Source organism: Saccostrea cucullata, unplaced genomic scaffold (assembly GCF_032062105.1).
Source record: "Saccostrea cucullata isolate Sc308-1 unplaced genomic scaffold, CSIRO_AGI_Scuc_v1 ctg5097, whole genome shotgun sequence".
Lineage (NCBI taxonomy): Eukaryota > Metazoa > Mollusca > Bivalvia > Ostreida > Ostreidae > Saccostrea > Saccostrea cuccullata.
The window spans coordinates 24,637-41,431 of record NW_026930378.1 but is presented as its reverse complement, the minus strand read 5'-3'; the positions used below and the strand labels follow the sequence as shown (position 1 = coordinate 41,431).

General features: G+C 32.0%; 2 protein-coding genes across 2 annotated transcripts; both read right to left on the bottom strand.

The window, feature by feature from the left end:
* Nucleotides 1-3: 3 nt before the first annotated feature.
* On the bottom strand, nucleotides 4-3,404 carry LOC134228361 (F-box/LRR-repeat protein 4-like; the record flags this gene model as incomplete). The annotated part of the gene is made up of 6 exons (XM_062710018.1): nucleotides 3,281-3,404; nucleotides 2,951-3,011; nucleotides 2,718-2,829; nucleotides 1,634-1,807; nucleotides 1,212-1,305; nucleotides 4-90 (listed from the first exon to the last, which is right to left on the bottom strand). Coding segments are annotated over exons 1-6 (577 nt in total), but the record flags the coding sequence as incomplete, so codon positions are not given.
* Nucleotides 3,405-12,657: 9,253 nt separating this feature from the next.
* On the bottom strand, nucleotides 12,658-15,063 carry LOC134228360 (uncharacterized). Its single transcript, XM_062710017.1, has 8 exons — nucleotides 14,978-15,063; nucleotides 14,753-14,813; nucleotides 14,535-14,646; nucleotides 14,120-14,293; nucleotides 13,764-13,857; nucleotides 13,398-13,480; nucleotides 13,198-13,291; nucleotides 12,658-12,953 (listed from the first exon to the last, which is right to left on the bottom strand). Exons 1-8 carry the CDS (start codon nucleotides 15,024-15,026, stop codon nucleotides 12,712-12,714), a joined length of 909 nt encoding a protein of 302 aa, XP_062566001.1. The 5' UTR covers nucleotides 15,027-15,063; the 3' UTR covers nucleotides 12,658-12,711.
* Between the last annotated feature and the right edge of the window lie 1,732 nt (nucleotides 15,064-16,795).

Genomic DNA, 16,795 nt, shown 5'->3' with positions numbered 1-16,795 from the left:
ACGCTGTGTCTGCTGAAACCTTATCCTTCTTGATCAGATAACAAGAATCCCACATCTTTCTATACTGTGCAGGGCATTCACCTTTGTTTTCTTGTCAATGAGTGATAAAATATGGACAAAAAATGTAATCAAGATAGAAATTCAGAGAGACTCTTTAAATCTAGACATATAGTGAAAATCAAACATAACAGATTAAGAAACGGCCTATTACTTTAAAAGTTTTGTGTAAATTTCTTAATATTATTAATTATTATGCTTCCTGTCAGTTTGTCTCTATATAACCCATACCCTACTATTCTCGCATAGTGATCTAAGGATTTATATAGCGTAAACATACTATGCCGAAATAGTGCACGGCTTTATTTTCTGAATAAAATTCTTCTATGCACACACCGGGAATCGAACTGATGCCTTACCGATTACGCCACAGAGACGATCACTAATTGGTTGAATTTTATTAAATATATAAACTTAATTTATACAATTGACACAAGAAGGAGAAAATAGACAAATATTATTTGAAAACAGTTATATTTATTCTAAGGAATCTTAGATAAATGTGTACAACAAAGTTTCAAACTAATTACATACAGATCGTTAGATGAATTGATATCATGGGGTCATTAAAACGCTTTTTTATATAGCGCTTGATTGAAGGATGTAAAAGAAAATTATCAATGAGAATCCACGTCTGTAAACAAATCAGTCTTACTACCAAAACAGAAAATAAAGATGAGTATCTTTGGGACAGAAAATTCTGACTTATTTAGAGAAAATATTAGTAACCAAAATAACTAAGCATGCAACTAATTTTAGCATGAAGATTTTGAATGAGTTTTTGCAAGTGCGCCGTGTTACCACCATTATTTTCAGGAAAAAATCAAATGGATTACCGCATAAATAATAACAACAGTCAGCATAATAATAACAATAGTGTTGCATTATGCATGTACTATGCCTAAATAGTAGGCAGGGTTTGACACATAGTGCACTCGCCTCCGGCTCGTGCACCATGTGTCAAACCCTGCCTACTATTTAGGCATAGTACATGCATAATGCAACACTATTATATAAATATCTGTATTCTCTTTTCTTTTATACTCTGCACGTGTGCACTTTAATTTTTTTATTAGCTGCAGAATTGTAGCGTAGTTTTATAGATTAGTTATCACAGAATAAAATACTTCTTTAATTAGATTTAAACTAAATACCTCCAACGATTTCCACTGCATCGATTTCTACCCAAGATGGAGAAACGGAACAATCAACTTCTATTCTCAGCTCGTTCACAGGAAAATTTACTTTCTGAATTTAATGAGGAGCAATTAAGAACTATTAAAATGATATACGATATTATGATCTTCGGATCATTTTTGCAGATTAAGAAGCGTGAAGAAGAGCAAATCATCACTATATTTTCAGCTCTTTATCATAGTCCTTTCTGTAAGTTTTCCAACATTTTCCATAAGATTCTTTCTTACCCTAACACAAGACAAATTTTAAGTAACTAAGAGAGAGAAAAAAATCATTGCCATATGTATACCATGATTTTTTAAAAACGAACAATCAGTTTGTACTAGAGTACTACTAGTACTTTGATAAACATACAATTTTTGTTTTAAAAACAACTCACTTTTAATTTGGGTGAGAATTTCCGAGCCTTTCTGATGAGATGTACACGGAAAACCTTAAAAATTTCCATCCACTGGTTTTCTTTATCCCTCGCCAGTATTCTCTTGACAGTTCCGGCATTATATGTTTCATAAATATTAACTTCAGTTAGCCAAACCTTTTCTGGAAATCTAACCTGGAAATGTAATAAAAACATACCTAAAATATTGCGCTTTTATATAAGCTTTGAATTTGTTTGTTTCTTTTTTTTTTTACTTTTTTAAAAGAGACTTTTTTTGCAGTGAGAACTTTTTCAACTGGATTGATCGTCATCGTTCATCACGGTGCATTGACTTTTCAAAATCTGTTTTGACCATTCCATTTTTTTTCTGCTTAGGCTCCATCAATCGTTCATAAACCTACCTATACCTCTTCGCAAAAAACACGCAAACCAAAACATAAAACACAGACGAAAAGTCATAAAAATGGCGCTGTTCAAAGCATTTTTATCTCCTTGAATTGTATTCCTAAAGAAATATCTATTCTTATCAAAATCAAAATCTTAAATGTTTAAAATACATGTACACATAATGTAACGTCCTGTACAGATTACTTAGAGACATTGACAAAAATTAATCAATTTTGATCAACAATGTCATTAAGGAGGAACAGGACCTTTAGCTGAAAAAATTCCTGTCAATGAATTTTTTTCGTATTTTTTATATTACTAATTTAATATGTACTTAACATTTTAAAACGGTCCTGTCATGGGATTTCACCTCCCCGTGTTAAGCAGGGGAAACGGGTCTTATGCATCTATAGGTTGTACTGTACACGCACATGTGGCTGGCTAACGAAAAGAGGCAATGTAGCGGTAATGTATACTTTTTTTATGTAGCGGTAATGTAAGGTTTTTTGTAGCGGTAATGACTATGTATCGGTAATGAAAATTTTGAAAATGCGTAGCAGTAATGATATGCACCTTAAAAAGAAAACATTGGCATACGAAGCCATTTAAAAAGAAAGAAGCAAAATTATGTAAAAAATAACAATCGCTAGATTAATTTATGGCCATAGTAAAAAAAAAAATTGAAATGGCATTGTACCTGTATAAACTGATTTTCGTTTAGTTGTCCACTTGCCTGGGTCCATGTCCCTGAGGAATCACCATAGCGAGGATAAACATTGGGTTTCCCCAGTATCTGTTTTGCAGAGAACCTGTAAAAAAGCAAAATTTAATGATTGGAATACATAATTTAAGTAATTTTTTAATAAAAATTATATTAATTGCACAGGAAATTAGAAGCTACACTGCTGTTGAAACATGCAAAGACCTTACCCGCCTGTGTTGTATTGTGAGGAAAACCCTGTAACTTCAGAGGCCCATTGGCGTTTGATGGCTTTCGATTCAGGTAAAAAAAAAAGACCAATTTTAATTACTAACATTTAATAAATCGTTTTCTTTTTCCTTCTCATAAATATTTCTTTAAAGATATTAATTTCCTCTTTTTTGAAAGGTAATTTTTTGTATAAATGCTGAAAGTACAATCATTTGTTAAAATTTTAAGTCTCACGAAACTACTGATTGCATCCAAAAATTGAATCAATAAAGATTCAAGTTTCTTCTCATGTGGGCACGTCTATTTGAATGGTGACACTAGAAGACTACCTTCTGAAGACGCCACAGCCAACATGAAAATGCACAGTAGAATATCCATAGCTCCCTACCACAAATAATAATGGCATATGTTGTTAGACTTGTTTTTAAAGTTGATCAATAAATAAATACGTTTTTCGTGAGTCGAAGCTCATCTCATATTTATATAATAGTGTTGCATTATGCATGTACTATGCCTAAATAGTAGGCAGGGCTTGACACATGGTGCACGAGCCGGAGGCGAGTGCACTATGTGTCAAACCCTGCCTACTATTTAGGCATAGTACATGCATAATGCAACACTATTGTTATTATTATGCTGACTGTTAATTATTTATGAGGCAATCTATTTGACTTTTTCCTGAAAATATCGGTGCTTAAACAGCGCACCTGCAAGAACTAATTCAAAATATTCATGCTAAAATTGTTTGCATGCTTAGTTATTTTGGTTACTAGTATTTTCTCTAAATAAGTCGGGATTTTCTGTCCCAAAGCAACACATCTTTATTTTCTGTTTTGTTCGTAAGCCTTATTTGTTTGCAGACGTCGATTCTCATTGATAATTTTCTTTTACATCCTTCAATCAAGCGTCATATAAAAAAGCGTTTTAATGACCCTATAAAATCAGTTCATCTAACGATCTGTATGTAATTAGTTTGAAAGTTTGTTGTACACATTAATCTAAAGTTCCTTAGAATAATATAACTGTTTTCAAATAATATTTGTCTATTTTCTCCTTCTTGTGTCAATTGTATAAATTAAGTTTATATATTTCTTAAAATTATACCAATCAGTGATCGTCTCTATGGCGTAATCGATAAGGCATCGGACTGACAATCTCATGGTCGTCAGTTCGATCCCCGGCATGTGCATGGAAGAATTTTATTCAGTAAATAAAGCCGTGCACTATTTCGGCATAGTATGCTTACGCTATATAAATCCTTAGACCACTATGCGAGAATAGTAGGGTATGGGTTATATAGAGACAAACTGACAGGAAGCATAATAATTCGTTTTAATGTGTGTGTCATGTTTCCACAATATTTCTGAAAAAATAAAACATTTGAAAACTCTTCAAACCATGTTTGACAAACCGGCCAATATCATGTAAAGATTTGCACATAAAGGGGCAAAAATACCAGAATTTTGGTACATAGATGAATGTGTTGAAGTACAAAAAACTATTTTCAGTATTTAGTTCTTCATTAATTTATATTTAATTGTTTTCAGGTTCATACACCAGAAAATGTTTTGTAACAACAGTTATTGAATAGGTTTATACTAGTAATTACATAGTAATTTATGATTAAAATCAGTCCTTGGCCCTCTGACTGATATAAGTTGGATGTGATATAGGAAAGAGTATGCTATATTCTCTATGTATACAATGCCTTGAAATAAACCTCTATTTTTCTCGGAATAAAACATAACATAATATGATCCTAATTGATACGATTTTTGTTGGATTTCAGTAAGACTACTAGTATGTTGACTAGACTGCAATACTTTCTTAATCTGATTTCACTTGATCAAATTGCTAATGTGTTGATCGATTGATTGATTGTTACTGTTTAACGCCGGGTCGGCAATTTTTCAGCCATATTTCGGCGGTGAAATTGTTCAAGTTTGAAAGATAACTTGGGTTTTTCTTGCGGCCCCCAGTGAGCCTACTCTTTTTCGAAAACCAGAAAAACGATCTTTTACGTGCCAAGGGGGTTGTTATCCTTGACACAGGGCACCATTTAACGTCTTATCCGACGGACTGCTCATGTGTTGACGATTTTGTTATTGCCAAACACATAAAACTACAATTGTTGTTTAAAAATACATGTATATTATCTTAGTCAATGAAAAAATAATGATTCAACATGACAAATGAAGCAAAAATATTTTTTTCCCCTTATTTTTATTTTTCATCAACATGCTTTATTACTTTGTAATAAAAAATTAATAAATTGTTATAAGTAAGTAATTGGGGGTACTGTGAAATTATTAAAATGTGTGGGGCCGGGACAATTTTCATGGATAGCTTAAATACAGATTCGTGGGGGCACTTTATTTAGGAGTATTCCCATTCTGCACGAAATAACAAACTAGGATTACAAGGGTAAATTATTTGATAAAATATACATCTACTACATTCTTACCCTTGTAACCCTAGTTTGTTATTTCGCGCAGAATGTTAATTCGTGGATGATGAAGTACCCACCAATTCCAGGAAAACTGAGCCACCGCGAAATTTAATGATTCCACAGCACTGCTGCGGCTCTAATACATTTTGGTAACATTTTCATCGAAATTAAGATCATACAGATGTTTATACAAATTCACTCAAGTATTCTACTGTGTTTTCAGTTCTTTTAGGCGTGAACAGCATAGGGAAATGCAAGAAGTACTGAAATTTATGGCACGCCAAATTCACAAAAATGAGCTAAACCTAGTTTCACAATTGATAAACTAGGTTTATCGACTGTCAATAGTTTACAAACCGTAAACTATTGTTAAAGATTCGTTAAGTATACTTTTCATCTGTAAAACTATATTTAACGGTTGTTAAATATAGTTTACAAATGCTAATCTAAGTTTATCTGTCTTAATAAAACGTTAACAATAGATTTTGTTGATAAACATAGATTCACGTCTGTAAACTATAATTTACGATCGTTAACTATAGTTAAGAGTTGTAAACCATAGTTTACAAATTGTGAAACTGTATTTATCAGATAATCTATGTTTTGCGATCGCAAATGATTGTTTTTGGTGTTAAGTATAATTTACGATTATGAAACATAGATTATCGCGTAAACTATGGTTTACAGATGTAAAATATAGATTAACGTTGTTAACTATAGTTTACAGTCCGTAAACTATGGTTTACAACCGATAAACCTAGTTTATCGAATGTGAAACTATGATAAGCTCATTTTTGTGAATTTGGCGTGCTAAACATAGTTTCACAATTGATAAACTAGGTTTATCGACTGTAAACTATAGTTAACGATTCGTTAAGTATAGTTTTCATATGTAAAACTATATTTACCGGTTGTTAACTATAGTTTACGAATGCGTACCTAAGTTTATCTGTTTGTAAGAAAACTTTAACAATAGATTTTATTGATAAACATAGATTCACGTCTGTAAACTATAATTTACGATCGTTAACTATAGTTAAGAGCTGTAAACTATAGTTTACAATCGTGAAACTGTATTTATCAGATAATCTATGTTTTGCAATCGCAAATGATTGTTTTTGGTGTTAAGTATAGTTTACGGTTGTGAAACATAGATTATCGCGTTAACTATGGTTTACAGATGTATAATATAGATTAACGTTGTTAAGTATAGTTTTCAGTCTGTAAACTATAGTTTACAACCGATAAACCTAGTTTATCGACTGTGAAACTATGTTTTGCTCATTTTTGTGAATTTGGCGTGCCATAGAAATTACTGAATGCCTTTAGCTGTGAGATCACTCAGTATGTAACTTTTTAAAATAAAAAAAACCCTGATATTTCTGCTTTTCTAAAAACACAGAAAATGCCATAAATGTAACAAGCATAACATTGTCCTTCATAATATTTCTGCTGTGGTTTGATTTTCAATGAAAAAAGACAATTTAAAATTGTTAAATGCATATAGGTTTAAATGAAGAGTTATCAACCTTTTTTAATACAATCTCACACGCAAAAATGAAATTGACTAGTTGATAGGCGTCATAAGCAAATTAAAAAGGGGGGGGGGGCTAAACCAAAAAAGGGAAAACCCCAATTTTCAAGCATATATTTTGTGTACATTTGCAAAAAAAGTAGGGGGCTAAGCCTACTTAGCCCCCCCCCCCTCTCCCGGTTCCGATGTCTATGCTGACAGACGTTAAATTAAGGACATGCATGTAAATCCATCATTCAGTTTATGTTTCAGTCGGAAATATAAATATAGATTTTTTTTAAATGAGCTTGATCTATTACGAGAGAGAGAGAGAGAGAGAGAGAGAGAGAGAGAGAGAGAGAGAGAGAGAGAGAGAGAGAGAGAGAGAGAGAGAGAGAGATTCTGAAAACCTCCAAATTTAGATAAAAGTAAAATGTTCATTTTTATAGCTAATTTATTAAAGATAGTTTCCATTTACTTTCTGTTTAGATTAGCTATTCCCTACAGTTTGAAATAATAAAAGTAAACTTTGAATCTTATTTATTCTAGTTTCTATTTAAAAAATAGAATATGGAAATATAAACTGCTGATGTATATTTTATATAAATTCTCTCTTCCTTGACTAACACTGACTCAAACTTCACTCATACGTAGGGTACCAATGTGTAGATGGTGCTCAGCCACCCAATCTAATTAGGTGATAGATCCGCTGTTACAACGAACAATTTGGGACCAATTCAATGCACTTTGAAAAAAATAACATTTCTTTTCAAAGTGCGTTAATATCGATCATATTTACGCACTTTGAAAAAATATGTATGGTTTGGTCAATATTCTTGCAAATCTTAGGTATGATAAATAATTGAACCTAACAAATTTTCGGTGATGAGGTCACTTCAGGAATAGAAATGAAAGTTAGCAGCGATTTTGATTTTTCCATACTGTAAAAATTCTTTCTCTCTTTTATGTTTTTTTCTATAGTTTGCATGCATTTTATGTAAACTAAAATTTATTGAAAGACTTCAACGTCATACCAGTTATGCAAATACATTTTATTGGGTGTAGTAGCATAGGCATCTGTGCGAGGGTGGGTTGGGGTAGGGGGTATACACACAAATATTTCTGCAAAGATTATACATAATATAGGCATTGAGAATTTGGGCTTATCTTGGGGGGGGGGGTCCACTTTCAATTTGCTACCGACGGCTATGTACAATACATAAGGGAAAAAAGAGTTGGACTGAGAGACCCTTTACTCGTCTTCTTGTTCTCGATGAGGTTAGATGAGTACATGTAAATTAAACAAAATTTCGGAAGATATAATTATTACAAATTGTTTCTTTCAATTACTAAAATCAATGTCTAGAATTTTTTTATGCATATTTTAATTTTTTTCAAAGTGAGTCTTAGGTCCCCATGGTAAAAAAAAAATTGTATGTACACTCTAAATGCACTTTGAAAAAAAAATTTCAAAGTGTGTTGATTTTGTTCCAATTCTAACGCACATTGAATTTTTTCAAAGTGCGTAATTTTTTCAAAGTGCGATGCCACATAGCATCATTACATTTTCAGCTCTTTATCGTATTACATTTACTATATGTAAATTCCCAAGCACTTTCCAAGAGATTCTTTGTCACCTTAAGAAAAGACAAATAACTAGGGAGGAAAATGAATCATTGCCATGTACTATGAAATTATAAAAACGAACAATAATTTGATAATTTTGTAGACTAACATTAATAGAAAATACAATTTTTAAAAACTAAAACTCACTTTTATTTTTGTATAAATATAGTTTTAATTCATTTTTTTAAACATTATATAACTTTGTTATTCTTCATTTTTGATATAATGTTACTTTATGCAATTATGTCTTTATACTAACTATACCTGGTACAGGATGGCGGTCTTGAAACCCCCCAAAAATTACATTGTTACAGATTCTAAATGTATAGAACCTATAGTCAATACAGTGACCTTGTTTGCAAATACAATCCGTCCTTGGGTTGAACGTTTACAAACATGCTTTAGAACAATGACTTGATTTATCAATTCAACAAATCCTGACAAGTCGGCAAGGGATGCTATCTCCTCCGTGAGGCCTGATCCCACCTCTGACTTTAGGGGTTTGTGATTACTCTGATCACAATTTATATTGCTTAAATGGACTTTAGGACATGGTCAGTTCGTTATCTTTACATTCTTTCAATTGTACATGTACATGTACGAGGGACGTGCAATAGATATTATTATACTTTCATGTTAAATACTAAAATCTGATTGGTTTAGACGCAGTTAACAATCCGTTCGATTACCCTCAGCCTTAGCAACACACGTGACAACGGGTAACACAACGGTAATGCCACATGCGTGGAAATTATGCCCGTACGGTTCACCGTAGAATTCTCAAAACGTCAGTTACGCGTTTGAAAGAACCGTAATTAACTTGACGTCAATAAAAGCTTGCGTCCGATATAGCTTACTTGAAAACAACAAACGACAGACGATACATGCTTGCGAGTGTAGGAAACATGCTTGCGAGCCAGAAATAACGAAACTTTATATGATAAATGACTCTAATTCGAGTATCAAACAAACAATAAGGAGATTAGTGAACCGGTGAGTGTGAAACTTTCTATAATCTATACATGAACGTATAGAAGATCGACGGTTTTTTTTTTTGCTGACATCCTAAATCAATAAGACATTCAGAATAATAAAATAAATGGTGCCTGTTTTGGAGGGTAACATTTGAAATTGACACCCCTCGGAAAACCATTGTCACCCTCCCCTGACGCGTCGGTTCACAATGGTTTTCCTTGGGGTGTCAATTTCAAATGTTACCCTCCAAAACAGGCACCATTCATATAATATCATCGGTACTCGGAAAGAAACAAGAAAAGCTTTTCTACGATTTAGCCTTAATAATTAAACTGGGAAAAGTAATGGGAAAAATGGGAAAGTGAAAATTCTTTAACTTTGATTTTTAATTCAAAGTACTGAAAGTACAGATACGAGTTGATGGTTGTCCAAGCTAAGCTAATGGGTATTGTTTTAGTGATGAAAAAAATGAGTTTTGTCCAGTTTGGGGCGACATACGCTATTGCTTGCAATAGCAGACTTTCTAGTTGTCCCCTGCTTTCGCGAAAGCGAGGGGACATTAAATCTCATTCGTCTGTCCGTCTGTCCGTCAGTCTGTTAGTCTGTCAGACTGTCCGTCACAAAAAACTCTAACCTTGCCCATAACTTTTGATTTAGTGGAGCTATGACTTTCATATTTCAAATGTGTATTCCTTGTGACAAGACCTTTCTTTGGGTACCACCAAATTTGACCTTTTGATCTTGACCTTGGAGTTTGGCCCACTTTTACACAAAAATTCCAAACTTTTACTTTGGCCATAATTTTTGAATAGTAGGTACTAGGACTTTCATATTTCATATATGTATTGTTTGTGGCAAGACCTTTCATTGGATAACAACAACCTTGACCTTTTGACCTTGACCTTGGAGATTTACGTACTTATGAAAAAACTTTAACCTTGACCATAACTTTTGAACAGTGAGGGCTAGGGCTTTCGTACTTCACATATGTAATTCTTTTGAGAAGACCTTTCATTGGATACCAACAACTTTTACCGTTTGACCTTGACATTGGAGTTTTAATTCCATTTTTAAAAAACTTTAACTTTGGTCACAACCTTTGAACGGTAGATACTAGGATTTTTATATTTCACATACTAGTATGTATTCTTTGAGGGAAGTCCTTTCATTGGATATCAACAACTTTGACCTTTTGACCTTGACCTTAAAGATTTACGTACTTATGAAAAAGCTTTAACCTTGACCATAACTTTTGAACAGTAAGGACTAGGGCTTTCATACTTCACATATGTAATCCTTGTGAGAAAACCTTTCATTGGATATCAACAACTTTGACCCTTTGATCTTGACCTTGTAGTTAACCTACTTTTAAAAAACTTTTTAATTTGGCCATAACTTTTTAACGGTCCGGATTAGGGTTTTCATCCTTCAAAAAAAATCAACTTCATTGTTATTTTCTAAATAAATGATATATGATAGGATGTTCATATTACACACAATATGTCATAAAAAAAGTAACATCTCACCCACAAAGGCACCGAAAGCGGGGGACCACAATTCTTTGAATTTGCTTGTTTCTTATTATTTTTAGAACACAGTTTTGAGTATGACCCTTCGTATACTGGAACATGGCAGATCCAATGATTTCCTGTTTTTTTTTTCCTTCTGAAAGGTGTTTTTTACAAGTTTTGGGAAAAGAAAAAAGTCAAAAGTTGAATGTGCTGGCCAGTATTGTTGGTGTGACCAAACATTAACTTTATTTTTATCCCCAGAACTTCTTTACGCTTCATGGCCGGTGGGTTTGGACGCTGGCATTGAGAAATTTAATGTAGTGAATTCCTCATTCTGGCTCCTTCCTTTCATAAACCTTTTACTTTTTTGCAAAAAAAAAAATGCTTTGTAGACTCTTCCAGAAGTAAAAAGGATTCAAGATTATTATCTGTTCAAACTACAGACAAACATGGATAAGTACAATTTTTTTTATTCTTTTACAATAATTGTTTTGATATTCCTACACGCTGTCGTTTCCACTCATTTTTCAAAATATTGGGTGACCTTTGAGTATTAAACCTTGTTACTATCAAACGTTTCTTTAAAACAGTGTAAACTATTCCCAAAATGATGTCTATCAATTTTGCTATATGTCTTAAAGTCAATCAAACATACTCAGTGATAATTTGTTGAATTTTTCAAATATACATTGGTTGTTGCATGTCCTTATCGCCAAGGATGGTACCCATTTTTGATGCCCATTATATCATTTTTGTTCATTGATATCCACCTGCTCTTTTGTGTATAAAACAGACATTGGTTGCTGTAAATTTCACATATTTCAGTTAATATATCTTTACAAGTTTTACAGCAGTTTTAATGAAGCGTTTAATTTCACTCTAGTTCACTGATTCTTGACTATTCATTTTAAATGCAGTGTCTCGAGTAGCCCTCGTTTTCCAGCTTCTCGGAATGGAACTATGTGATAAAAAGTGGTCACATAAACTGTTATCAATTCATTAAAGATTCAATTATTAGAGAAAGTCAATCCTAATGGCATATGATTTCTATGTTGTATGTTATCGAGCTGCTGACATTATTTATTGAACGTCCCTCGTATTTTGAGAGAAAGTGAAGACGAATTATGATACCAATACTTAGTTCTAATTATAGAGGTGATACTTTATAATGTAATATTTGAGTTTTATGAAGGTTGGAAAACATTTTGGAGTAAAACGTATTGGCATTATTAAATAAAACATTCAAACATAAGAAGGGAAACATTTTATGCGCCCGGATCGATAGATTCCTGGCGTATATTGTTTTTGTACTGTCTGTCTGTTTGTTTGTTTGTTAGTTTATCTGTATGTCTTTCTGTCTGTTGTCAACTTTAACCTTCGCCATAATTTTTGAATAGCGAGAGATAGAGACTTCATATTTGGTATGCATACTCCAATTTAGCTCTTTCAAACGGCACCAAGATCAGTGACCTTGACTGTGACCTATATTCTTAAAATATTTTTCCCGAACTTGCCACCGGGCGCAAAGTGTTTCACAAACAAATCTTATTAAAACAATTTTTTTTGTGTAAGTCGTGAACTACTGAGTAAAAACAGTCACTTGGTCTTTTGACATAGAAAACAGAACAATAGTTAAATGCTTTTAATTTATTGCATCATTCTATTTGATAGTACATATTCTAATATTCATGCTTCGCAAATATAGCCACCATGATATCTGCCATTATCACAAGGGACATTGTGGAACGCAAAGCGTTCTCCTGAATAAAAGAACATACAGTCCTCGGGAGAACGGTCCGATCCACTGGGTTCTCCGGCACCAAAGGCAAAATATTTCATCTTGGTCATTTGTCCATGCTTGATCCATCTCCAGTCCCCTCCTGGTTTACTTCTGTTTATGTTTCTTCCCCCGACAAAGAAGCTGGTTGCTGATATTATAAATATATTTATTTTATTGCTAATAATAAGCTCGTGCATTTAAACAGCCAACTCGTGCCAATATTCACTAATATAAGTTCAATAACCCTATAATATTTCGTAATATGTACATCCAAAATAATAGAATAGATTTGATATGGTGGTTTTTAACTGTTAAAAATATGCATAATTGAAACTTGAATATAAGAAACATTAAGAATTCTAAAAGATACACCAATAATTTTCTATTATTACCTGTATGCATTTTCTTTAGAATTTTTTTCATCCGCAAAGCCTCCTCGAGAGTTTCAAAGTTGGCCAAATACCCACCAGCTTTTAAACAGTAGGCCTTTAAGATGTAATGCAGAAAGTAACAAATCAAAGATTATCAAAACACATTGAAGTTTGTATACTTTCTTTCAACACATTCATTTTCCTAGTTATTGTTTACTTACAAATGCCGTGTCTGCTGACACTCTATCTTTCTTGATCAGGTAACAAGAATCCCAAAGTTTTCTAAACCCTCTAGGACAACCACCTTTGTTAAAAAAAAAAAAGACGAAGTAAACCATAGAAATAAAACGAAATAAAAGTAGAAATTGCTTAAACGCTTGTGGTTTATAGTATAAAGCATGTTAAGTTTTTTGAATTAGTGGGGTCTAAGTCTTAGGACCTGCCTTCTTACCACGTAAGTAAAGTTCGCGTTTGGGAAATTCTAAATCATTGAAATTATTAACAAACACCTAATGTATCTCATCCAAATAATTTTGCATGCATATCATGATTATAATTTTTCAAAAAGAAAAAAAGATAAAAAATACCTCCAACGATTTCAACTGCGTCAATATATACATGTGAACCGGAAACAGTACAGTCCACTTCTATTCTCAGCTCGTTCACTGGAAAGTCCAATCTCTGAGTAGAATAGTGATTATTTTTACTTTAAAAACCACATGAAATATTTAAATTTATATTACTAAGGGACAGAAAATAATTTTCCAGCTTTCGATTTGTTATGTGTATGTATTCAAAAGTTCATCTCTATTTAATGACTATCAAAAATGATATTGTTGAAAGATCCTTCGTCTTAAAAAAGATACGATTAGTTAAAGAGTTAAACAAAAAAGAAACTTTATAAGAAATACCCGGTGCGCCCAATTCTTTGAAAAACACTCACTTTAATTTCGGGGGAAAATATCCTAGCCCTTTTGATTAAATGTGCATATGGAGCCTTAAATATTTCAACCCATCGATTTTCTCCATTCTTTGCCAATATTCTCGTGACAGCTCCAGCATTATAAACTTCGTATATGTTAACATGAGATAACCAAATCTTTTCCGGAAATTTCAACTGATGATGAAAAAGATACTCAGCATAAAAATGTTGATTAAATCAAGAATTTTTAAAAATATAATCTTGAATAATTATGTAATGATAATGTCAAGATTAAGACTGAACTGTAATCAGTCTCCATAAGTTTGGAATAAGATTATTTTAAGAAGATAATGTGCGGAAGAATTCAATCAATATCTAGTGAAAGAAGACACACTCTTCAGAATTCACTTATATATTTATATATATAATAGTTCACCTCTATGTATTGATTTGCATTCAAGTGTCCGCTCGCCTGTATCCATGCCAATGCACTAGCACTATATTTAGGATAAACATTTGGTTTCCCCAATATCTGTTTTGCTGAGTAGCTAGAAAATTTGCATTAAACTATGGATGTGATCTTGTAAAAAATACAGTGATTATTTCAATATAGATTACAACAGTCATTAGATTGTGAAATTTACACAAATTTACCTTGTTGAGCTGTACTCTGACGAAAAAGCTAAAACTTCGGAAGCCCATTCTCGTTTGACGGCTTTGCAAATTAAAAATTTCAAAAAATTATAGTTTTAAAAAAATTAAATTAAAATTTATATATAAATAATCATTGAAAATTTATTTTCACCTTCTCTTGAAAAATGTAAGGATGCATGTCTAACCTTTAAAAATATCAAAGATTGATAGGACTTTTTTCCCTACCTTCTGAAGAAGAAACCACTAATATGAAAACGTACAGTAGGATCATCATAGGAACCGCCTACCCCTGACAGTTACGATACCTTTATTTTAGTAAGACTTTAAATTTGACTTATAAAGATAAGAAAATGTACACGTTTATCATGAGTCATGGGTATATCATATATCATTTCATCATATTACATTTTAATATTGATATGTAAGAATTGTATATTTCTGAAATGTCATATCTACACAACAGATGCTGACGATGGATTTTCCAACTAATATATTGTCATAAAGTGAGTAGGTGTTTGATATTGAAAAAATGGCATTTGAAATACAAGAATTTTTTTTATTAGAAACATTTTCTGTTGGTATGTTTTTTTCAATTTATTTACTATCTTTATTTAAATTTACTATCATAACCATTTAAATAACGGATAAAGAACTTAAATTTCTTATTTTTTTCAAATCTATTCTATTTAGGAACAGAAAGCCAACAAAATTAAAGATTTCTTAATAAACTTTGTAGTAGCCGAAAGATTGTTTCAATGGTGGCATCATATGAAGAATGAAAACCTTAAACAGACACATTTAAGAACTTTGCATATTCCTAATTCCTTACACAAGTAAAACACAACACAAGTATGTACATTAATGAAATTCTTTAAATTCCTAAATTGAAGTTGAACCTATCCAAGGTTTGTTTTAATTAAAGAGAAACTCATAGGACGCTGCAACAGGCACTGACGTTATCATCCGTGAACCGTAAGGTTATACAACACATAACATAAAATCTCATAATTTGTTTGATTCTGAAGATAACTTTTGAAATTTGCTATGTAGGTATATTGATGAAAAATGTACTAAAGAGTAAGATAAAGATAAGATAATATTTATTTAATGTTGGGTACATCAACTATTATCTTTTCTTACTCTTTAATGACATCGTAGATAGCCCCTAAAACAAACACTTCTTTAAAGAATCAGTTCATTTTCATATCTAAATGAAGTTTTGATTTTGCACATTTTGTATAAAATGTTGTATGGTGCCAAATTAGAAAAACGAATTCTTAAATTGAAAGTAATTGATTGAGTGTAGCAATTAAGGATGAACAACACAGCCACCCCAAAAAATTCCTGTCGTTTAATTTTTGCTATTTTTGTATATTTGATACATGACTACATCTACTATGTGTATGCACATTTTGGACAAAATCGAACGAGTGGTTTTTGGACAGGAAATTCCAAAAGTTACCCCCCTTCAGTTGTTTACGAGAAGAGAAAATTTTTAATCAATGAACTACTTAAACCTTGATTTTCAAAAAAGCCAGGTTAGCCTAGCTGTTAAATTTCATTGACTTATTCTTTTAACCATTTAACACAAAACACAGTAATCAATTTGATATCCATATCATAATTTTTTTAAGACCTTAAACTGAAAAACTATGAGTTATCTAAGCCTTGAAAATTGTGTATTTTTCAATTTCAAAATTTTTTTGTGAAAAAATCTGTCGTTTAATTTTGATAAAAAAAAACTTTCTTTAGGTAGCTGATAGTAAAAATAATCTTTATAATTTTTGTATAATTTTTACGACCATCCCCTCCTCCTTTCTCCCAAAACCACGTTCCCGCGCGTCTTTCAGACTTCAGACGATTACAATGCTATGAATGTACAAATACAAACATTTTTAAAAAAAAAATCAAATTAGAATATTGTATACGAATTCAACTTATGTTGAACACGTTGAATCTTAATTTTTTTTAAAATTTTTTTATTTATTTTAATAAAAAATGGTGTCTGTTCAACTCTCCTGCGGTATCAATGGAATAATGATA

Bases quoted from the DNA above. Each gene is read 5' to 3' on its own strand.
- LOC134228360 (XM_062710017.1), bottom strand. From the start codon at position 15,026: ATGATGATCCTACTGTACGTTTTCATATTAGTGGTTTCTTCTTCAGAA. The intron at 13,858-14,119 runs GTGAGTGTTTTT...TATTCTACTCAG, and splicing joins TATTTTCCCCCGAAATTAAA to AGATTGGACTTTCCAGTGAA. The intron at 13,481-13,763 runs GTATTTTTTATC...TTTTTAACAAAG, and splicing joins CGCAGTTGAAATCGTTGGAG to GTGGTTGTCCTAGAGGGTTT.